The 8906-nt window shown below is 39.2% G+C and overlaps 1 protein-coding gene across 2 annotated transcripts in view; it reads right to left on the reverse strand.

Annotated features, from left to right (window-relative positions):
* NEDD1 (NEDD1 gamma-tubulin ring complex targeting factor) overlaps nucleotides 1–8679 on the reverse strand; it is a 43598-nt gene extending 34919 nt beyond the window's left edge. For both annotated transcript variants that reach the window (XM_060165245.1, XM_060165244.1), the window contains exons 1-3: nucleotides 8600–8679; nucleotides 6225–6368; nucleotides 3276–3370 (exon numbers count right to left, since the gene is read on the reverse strand). In XM_060165245.1, the coding sequence (XP_060021228.1) occupies nucleotides 3276–3370; nucleotides 6225–6360 (231 nt within the window). In that variant the 5' untranslated portion in view covers nucleotides 6361–6368; nucleotides 8600–8679. The remainder of the gene's footprint in view (nucleotides 1–3275; nucleotides 3371–6224; nucleotides 6369–8599) is intronic.
* Nucleotides 8680–8906: the final 227 nt, after the last annotated feature.

Consider the following 8906-nt stretch of genomic DNA (forward strand, 5'->3'; position numbering starts at 1 on the left):
TAATCCAAACCTTGACAAAACACAACAGCAGCCTCCTAACTGGCTGTCCTGCTTCCACTCCTGCTTCCTTACATCCCATGCTCCATAAGTAGAGTGACCTTTAAGAAATGTAAATCAGATCATGTGTCTCTCATTTAAAAATCTTCAATGGCTTCCAATCACACCTAGAATAAATTCCGAACTCATCATTAACCTGGCTTTCAAAGCCCTATTCATCTGTCCCTTCTTACCTGGTCTCACCATTTTCCTCCTTATCCACTAATTCTCTAGCCACACTGACCATCTTCCATTCCGTAAACACTATATTTGCCTCAAGGCTTCTACACAGCTAGTCTTGCCTGGAAAGTTAATTTCCCTGAATCTTGGCTTGAATGGCTGCTTCTGGTCAATAGATATCAACTTAAATGCCACAACTTCAGGAGACCTCCCTTGGCCACTTAACATAACTTGCTATCTCAATATCTTATTTTAGCTCTCTGCATAACAACTTATCACTATACTCAGTATTGCTTACTAGTTTATTGTCTCTCAGCAGAATGTCAGTTTCCTTAGAGCAAAGACCATATCCATGTTCAATAAATATTTATAGAACAAACGGCTAAAGTACAGAGGTAACCAAGTTTTTCTCACAATGATTATCTATGAGCGTCATCTATCTGGTAGTACCATCAGTAACTATGCTACAAAGAGCACAGTATTGCATGTTTTTCTCTATTTAATTTTCAGATACACTGCATAGTTACATTAATTATTCTCACCTCCACCTGAATGCCATAAGGGGAAAAAAGAGAAATGAATTCCAAAGGGGACATTTTGTGACTTAGTTAAAGGTTAAAAGGCAAACTATGCAGGTTTAGGCAAGTCATCTCACCTTTCCGAGCCTACATTTCTACATCTGAGAAACGAGAGATGAGGACCAGATCTACTGTTCTTGAGAGTCCTGCATCTTCAAAAACATCCTCTGCTCAAGAGAGCACCAAATTCTTAAAAGGGTACAGATAACCCCCTCTCCCTCCCCCAAGGCTTCTTCCAGCTCTGAAATTCTGACTGAGTCAAAATTATTAACACATACAAAAATATCAGGAGCACGTTCCATCAATGTTTCAGTATGGTCGCTATAATTCTCTTGCAGGTCATTCTAGGAATTGACTTTAGTCTAAACAGACTAGTAAAAGTTAGAATCTGGTGATCATTGCAGATCAGGACAGTGTGCTAAAATAACCAGAGCTATAAAATAACCTTTAAAGAAAACAGAGAAGAAGGGCATCCATCAAAGATCAATATATTAGGATTCTAATCATCAAAAACCACTCAAATTATTCTTAAGGGCTCAGAACAAAACCTGTATTTATAGCTGCTTACCATAATGATAGAAGATCTTTTTATGTTAATAGATTATTAACGTAGCTAATGAACTTAAATAATTAATGGAAATTGAGTGCTTACTACAGAAATCCTGTACCCTAAGACACAAGCAATGGGTGGAATTTTAAAATCTGAAAATAACATCAGGTCAAATTTCTAGGCTATATAGTAGCCTATCGTATCCATTATAATACTGTTAAGACCAATATGTCTACTTTAAAGAGGTAAAATACAAAATCAAAGAAAATAAATATGAAACTTAATAAAGTTCCACCTTAAAAATAATGTTAAAATAAGTACGACAGAACCTTATTTTCCCCATGAGCAAAGGTCTAATATCTCAAATGGTACATAAGTAATAGGACTTGGATCCTATGAAGCAAAGGTTACCAACACACTAATATGTTATAAGAAATTACTAATAAAGACTAAAAAACCAATGGTTGTAAAATATGTTTTGTAAGTAAACCAAAGCAGATTTAAATTATAACTACAATGATCTCACTTGCATCAACCTGCATTCTGATATGACTTAACTGTGGGAAACAGAACTACAGCAACTAATGTAAAATATTCACAAAATCCTTAAAGTGGTGTCACACTTGTAAATATCATGTCATTTTTATATTTTACACATTGACAACAACAAAAAACAGTCCCAAACTGGTTCTAAGGCAACGCATAAGAGTGTGTGTGTGTGTGTGTGTGTGTGTGTGTGTGTGCACGCATGTGTGTAGATAGATAGATAAATAGTGGTAGAGGTGGAAATCTAAATTGTTTTGATGTTGATATTTAACTCACAAATGTTTGCTGCCCACCTTTGACATGATCTGAAGATCCAAAGATGACTAAGATGTTCCGCCTGTTCTTGAAGAGTACAGTTTGCCTTTATTGAGCAGCGACACTCTCTGCCTCAATTTCACTTACTGAGGTTGACAGGCAAACGTCATTCCTACCCTTAGCAGACATTCTCTCCGCCCCAGTCTCTTAATATCTGTGGGCTGGAACTGATGCTGAGATCAATCCAACAGATACCTTTAGGAAAGGACTGATAGAAATCCTAAGTCCTTTTTACGTTAGATGAGCTTATATTCCAATGCTCTGCTGTGTTCTACTCCACTGTAATTGGAGTAGAACAATTATTAATCGGGCTGCCTTATCTACTCCAGTGTGTAAAATTATGACAATTCATAATGGTTTAGAGTCTGCTATGAAAACTATGAAATTTAAAAAAAGAACAAGCTACCAACTAACTACTTATTCCTTTTTATTTAGATCTTATTTAAAATGGAAATAGCTTTCAAGAAGTGTGTGATTGGAAATAAGAAAGCCAGCATTATCCTGAATCAGAGGGATTAACTTATAAAACTAAAGGGTAAGAACATATAGTGAGAGCTTCATTTAAATGCTCTGGGACCAAAGCTCTGGGACAAAGGCATCCTGTTGCAGGAGAGCTTGGGGAGACTCAGGCAGTACCATGTGGACAGAAGCTAAAGCAGAAGGCTACCATCAGATAAGGCTCTTTAGCTGATGGTCCTGAGCCCAATGTCAGCAAAGGTATGGCTACATCATTAGGACTCTTTTGCTCAAATCAACTCAGTGACCGTGGTGGAACATCATCCTGAAAAACCACAGCAATACCAGAGAACCTCCCACAGAGGGGAAATGGAGAAAGTAACTGCCTAGTTGACGAAATGAAGTCCTTGATTGCTCCCCTAGTACCCAATATTATTTTACCTAAAGATGTTTCAGTAAGCACACTTATTTAACCTTTAAGTGTTACGCTATTATTTTAAGCTCAGGTTAAGAATAACGCTTTTAAACACCTTCATATTTAGTTGCCAGCACCATAATAAATAAGCAATTACAACCCAAGCAAAACAGATTTTTAAAAGTTAAAAAGCACTTACCCCTTCACCAAGCTCTAAAAGTGGAACAGGTTTACATTTGCAACTTGAAACAACTATTTTGTCACCACTGGAAGATGCTGTCACTAGAAAGTTATCTAAATGAAGAGTTATGGAGAATCGAACAATCCATGAGCAGCTCTAGCACTCGACTATCATTATAAGAATTGAGATGATAAAAGCAAGCACACTAAGCAACGAATATAGCTGATACATTAGCTTTCAAAACTGGCTCAGATTACTAATTACTAAGACTAATTCTCTTTACTACTACTGCAGGGAAGAACCATCCTTTCTGATTCTGCTATCACTTGAAAGCTATTTAACCCATATGAAATACTACTCCATTTTCAAAGAGTAGGCCAGAAGGTCTAATTTTATCCTTCAAGAATGAGAGCATGATAAAAGCAACATCAGGGAAATATCAATCAACCTTTTCATCTATAAATACTGTTTAAGACAGCTATTTAGTAATGCAGTGCTTGATACCAATTTAAGCTAGGAAGCAAATATCCACATTAGTCTCCTATTTTTCTACTAAGAGATAAAGCCTGATATTTTCTCAGGATGGAATTTTTGTGATAGAGTGTTTTAATCTTAAATGTATTAAGAATATTACAGTATATGTAGCAAATATAAATAAGTGTGGTTACACAGCAACTATGTTATGAGAGTTTTGACTTTATTTCAATTCAATTAAATTCAAGTTATTTAAAATATAATTTTAAATTATTAAAATAAATATTTAAAATTTAATAATTTAAAATTATAATTTCCTTATTTTACATAAATTATAAGTGGAATAATCAGTAAACACAAAACAATGTAAGTATTTTAAAACTAAAATGACTAAATACAATATAACCAAGACCAAGAATCTGATTTTGAGTCAAAACAAATTAAAATATCAGAAGTTTAAACCTATACTTTTAACAAGCAAAGTCTTAACTGCATTACTTTTGGATGATTTACATAACATTCAGATATTCTGTGAACATACCATGGACTGTAATTTTATTATGATATATGATTCAAACAAAATCACTTCCACCTACCTAGATATTACAGCACTGAGAAAAATAAATCATTTCCCTTTCCTTGGCTTCTGTTTATTGTTACTTTTCTCCTTAGAATATATTAAAGAAAGGACTGAGAGAAAACAATACAAGAGGGTACTCTAGTTACTCCTTTTATTTCTCATGTAGTTTTAGAAATCATGAGAAAGTGAGGAATATTACCTAGAGAACCAAAAAAAAGAAAACTAATCTCCCTGGCACCTCACCATCAACACTGTCCTTGGGATCCATGCTAAGTGGTCCCTAAATCTCTAAGTCTGGGAATTCCTTGGTCTTCAGTAACTAACCTCTATGGAAGGCATCAAAGCCTCAATAGGTATAAAACTATACAAAGGTTTTCAGTGCACATGTACTTGTACAACAAAACTATACAGAAATAAGACCAGTTTCCAAAAGTCATAGGACACCATCACATAGTTACATCAGTTTTGTTGATAGAGCATTAAGTGGTTTAGCAGTAAATGTATCAACTCCTAATAAAATTCCTTGGAGGAAAAAAATAATAAATCTCATTAAGAACTGCTACTTTTATGCAGTGAGTAACAAGGAAAATTAAGCTCTAAACATAATAAAAATCTAATAGAAGGAACTTCACACATTTGTGACTCTTTTTAAAACATCTTACCCCACTCTACATCTAGAGTCCTTCAAAAATGCAGTCCCTTCACCATGAGTTTGATTAATAAAGCATCAAAGTTATTTATTTTGATACTTTAATACAAAATCAAGGAATGATGAAGAGGTAAATTTAATTCAATAAGAAAATTCATCATTTTTGTTATGTATTTGCAAGAATAGTTAGATTGAGCATGAAAACTTCTAATGTTTTTGTTCATGAATCATTCATATTTTAAAGCTTTGATATTTTTACTTTCATCAGGAAGCAGAATATTACTACTTTGATACTGATAAGATCAGACACATGTTAAAGCTTAATCTGTTGTTTAAGAAATAGTGTATGCGTATGAGTTCCACAGGCGAATGATTATTTCTAGCATACCAAGTATACAGAACATTTTCATACAAAAGGTGGTAAGAATACTTTGTTTACAGCAGTGGTTCACAACTGAGGGTGATTCTGGCTCCCAGGTGACATCTAGCAATTCTGGAGATGATTTTTGGCTGTCACCACTGGGGCTACTGGCATCTGGTTGGTAGAGACCAGGAAGGCTTCTAAACATCCTACAATGCACAGAGCAGCCTCCATAACGAAGCATTCTCTTGCCCAAAATGTCAATAGTGAGATACTGAGAAATCCCTATTTATGAGTTCATTTTATCCACATCTAGGAACTTATTAAGACAGGGAGGATGTCAATCAGAAACATAAAAACCTTAGGAAAGTTCAATCTAGATAATTTTCCTGTCTTTTTGGGAAACAAGACTATTTTCATCACAGATAGAAAGGAAGAGAAATACAGAGAATACATCAGTAAGATGGGAATGTTTGACTATTTTTATCTCTTCCCTCAACCTTTGCTTCTGCCTTCAAGTTCTGTCTTTAATTTCCCAACTACAAATATCCAAACACAGATACAAAACATCATTCCAGAACCTTTCAGAACTTTTCCCACCATTACCTACCTTATTGCATTTGATTCAATAACAAACTGTTAACAACAAAACTAATTCTATGATCTGCATCTAGTAGCTAACATATTTTTAATAGCAGTGTTTTTCAATGTAGTGAATTGCAAATAAGTTTTTAATGAAATCAACAGAGAATATCAGTGTGCATCATATGACATACTGTTTACTAAATTCCTATTTCACAGCTATGCCAAATATATTTCTCATTACGGATCACATGCAAAAGTTTCATTGATACTGGTTGTTTAACCTAACAAAAAGTGGTTGTTTAAAAAAGAAAAGGATACTATTGCTGCTCCAACACACTGAGCTGATTCCATGTGGTGATGTGTGTGGGTTGAACTTATCCACCAATGTCATAGATGAAGCATCCCATATTTTAACATCATCTCCCGATGAAGCAAATCTGAGGTTTTCCTGCATGACTGCACCTGCAAATAGTTTAAAACAACATATTTTAAAAACAATTAAGGATAGGTTTTAAAAACAAGAGTTAAGATGAGGCATCTTATCTAAAACAAGTGGCTCTACTCGTTCACTTTTGTCTCAGAGACTGTGCTCACCACAAAGTTTTTGGAGTGATCTCTCTAAAACATAAACCAGATCATATTCTCTTAGCTGACCTTTCCAATGACTCTCCAGAACAATTACAATGAAATCCAACCTCCTTAGTGTGCCTTACACAAACTGGCCTGCTGTAACATTCCTACCTCTCTTTCCCAGGGCCACCAAACTCACTGGCCTTCTTTCTCACCTCCGAGTCTTTCTGTTTGCAGCCCCATCTGCCTGGAATGGTCTTTCCCGATTTCCCAAGGTCATCTCCTTCACATCATTCCAGTCTCAGCTCATGTTTCTTCCTCAGAAAGGCCTTCCCTGACCACCACGGCTAAAGCTGCTCCACACCAGTTGTCCTATATCCCATTACCCTGTTTCATTCTTTATGGCCCTTCCTGCTATCTGCAGTTTTATTCTCATGTCTGACTCCCCTTGACTTGAACAAAATAAAGATCCTTAGGACAGGGATTTCATCTTGTTTACTACCAGTCTTGAAACATTCCTGGCACACAGCTGGTACTCAACACATAACTGTTGGATAGGTAACTTCCTTACCTTTTAAAAAAATTATGATAAACTGTAGCACTCCTGCAGGTCAGAATCCCACCATGGCAGGCTTTCCAAATAAGTCTAAAATTAGCAAATACAGCCTAAGATGTCACTAAGTCCCTATACCAACACACAGTCTACAATGCCTTCGCTTGTATTATCTGTTCACAGTATTCCAGTTCAAACACAGAATTCTGACAAAGTGATTTCATAAACCAAGGCAGTCTAGAAGACAAAAGGCAAGTAGTAATGCATGATGGGTAAGAAAAAAATGCTGAGAAATACCTGGGAGAAAGGGGAAGGGAAAGGATGGGGGCCTAGAAATATACGCTTCACACCTTCCTGGTGTGGACAGTGCAAGAGTGCAGCAGCGCATAAGTGATATTACAGACAGGTTCCCAAGTCATCAACAAAACATCACACTTATGAGAAGCAGACTCTATTTCAGAGGACAACCTCAAGGCCTAACAAGTTACAGGGCCCTTTCATTCTCCAGAGACAAAATTTTCAATGTGTTTATAAAGAAGCTAAAACTTTTGTTAACTAGAAAAGCCACCTATGTGATTCACTATGCTCCATTCATCAGATAAATACAGTTCTACTAAGAGCCGTTAGTCATCTGCTGAAATGTAGACATAGTGTTTGGATTTGGTGCCTTACCAGGTGGTAACATGTGCCCTTTCGGATCCCTACTCAACAACAATGAAGTGCTGGAAAAGTATCTGCAAACCCAGTAAAAACCACTGAAAGATATCTTTACTATAATCTTAGACCATGCCTGTTGAGCGGCGTGATGTAGCGGAAAGATCCCTTTAGACCTGGCTCAGATGATCTGCCCCAGAGTTAGGTGACAGTCACTTTGGCCAAGTCATTCAACGTCGGTCTCCTCCTCTCGAAGTGGAGCGGGAAAGGGCCCACCAACCTCAGTCTTCCGAGAACTGAGCACATTTTAAGGGCGCGGCATCATATCAGCCTCAGGAAGAGGCTCCCATCAAAACTGAGCTGTCAGGACACAAGGCGGTAGCACCGTCAGCCCCGGATTCGGGGAGCGCGGCTACAAAAAACAATTCCACTACGACTTAGCTTAAACAAAAGTTCTACAAATTTCAGTAAAAACCCAAAATGCATTTTACTTGCAGGAGTCTTGCCTAACTGGGGTTACCTCGTAAAATGCATTTGAGCGCCTGCTAAACGAGTTGGATTTGAGAGGTTTACAAAAAGAGAACGGGACTGTGGACAAGCGACAAACTTTCCGGAGGCAGCGCAGCCCCCAGAGCCGCCACCGACCTACCCCAGTTGCCCCGGGCCACCTCTCAGGCCCGACCGGAGCCCGTCGCAGGGGGAGGTGCACGACCCCGGCCCGCGGCTCCCTGGCACTTCCGCGCCAAAAGCGCCGCCGCACCCCTGCCCGGTAACCGTCCGGAGCGCCAGGCCGGCCGGAGCCCCGGGACCCCAGGGGCCTCCGACCCGCCCCCTGAGGTGACCGGACAGCGGGCACCAGTAGAGAGCAAGTACTCGGCAGGCGTCGGCCCCCACCCCGGGCCCTCCGGAACCTCACCTCTCAGCCGCCGTACACCGGGGGCCCCGGCGCGGCCCTCTCCGGCGCTGGGCTTCCGGCTCCCGCCTAGACTGTTAAACTTCGGCGGCCGGAAGTCCCGCCCCCGGATGGCGTCACCGGGAGAGGCGCTACCGCAAGCGATGGTTCGGGTTGGTGGCCAGGGGCAGGGCCAGGGCCAGGGGCGGTGCTGGGTCTGGTGGGGGTCCTGGTCCTAGTGCCTGGGAGGGATCTTTGGGCCTGGGCGGCTCCCTCCACACCCCACCGATGGCGCTAGGGCCAGAGGCTGCTGCCCTTTTGTCAGCCATTT

The sequence above is a fragment of the Lagenorhynchus albirostris genome, chromosome 11 (genome assembly GCF_949774975.1).
Source record: "Lagenorhynchus albirostris chromosome 11, mLagAlb1.1, whole genome shotgun sequence".
Taxonomy (NCBI): domain Eukaryota; kingdom Metazoa; phylum Chordata; class Mammalia; order Artiodactyla; family Delphinidae; genus Lagenorhynchus; species Lagenorhynchus albirostris.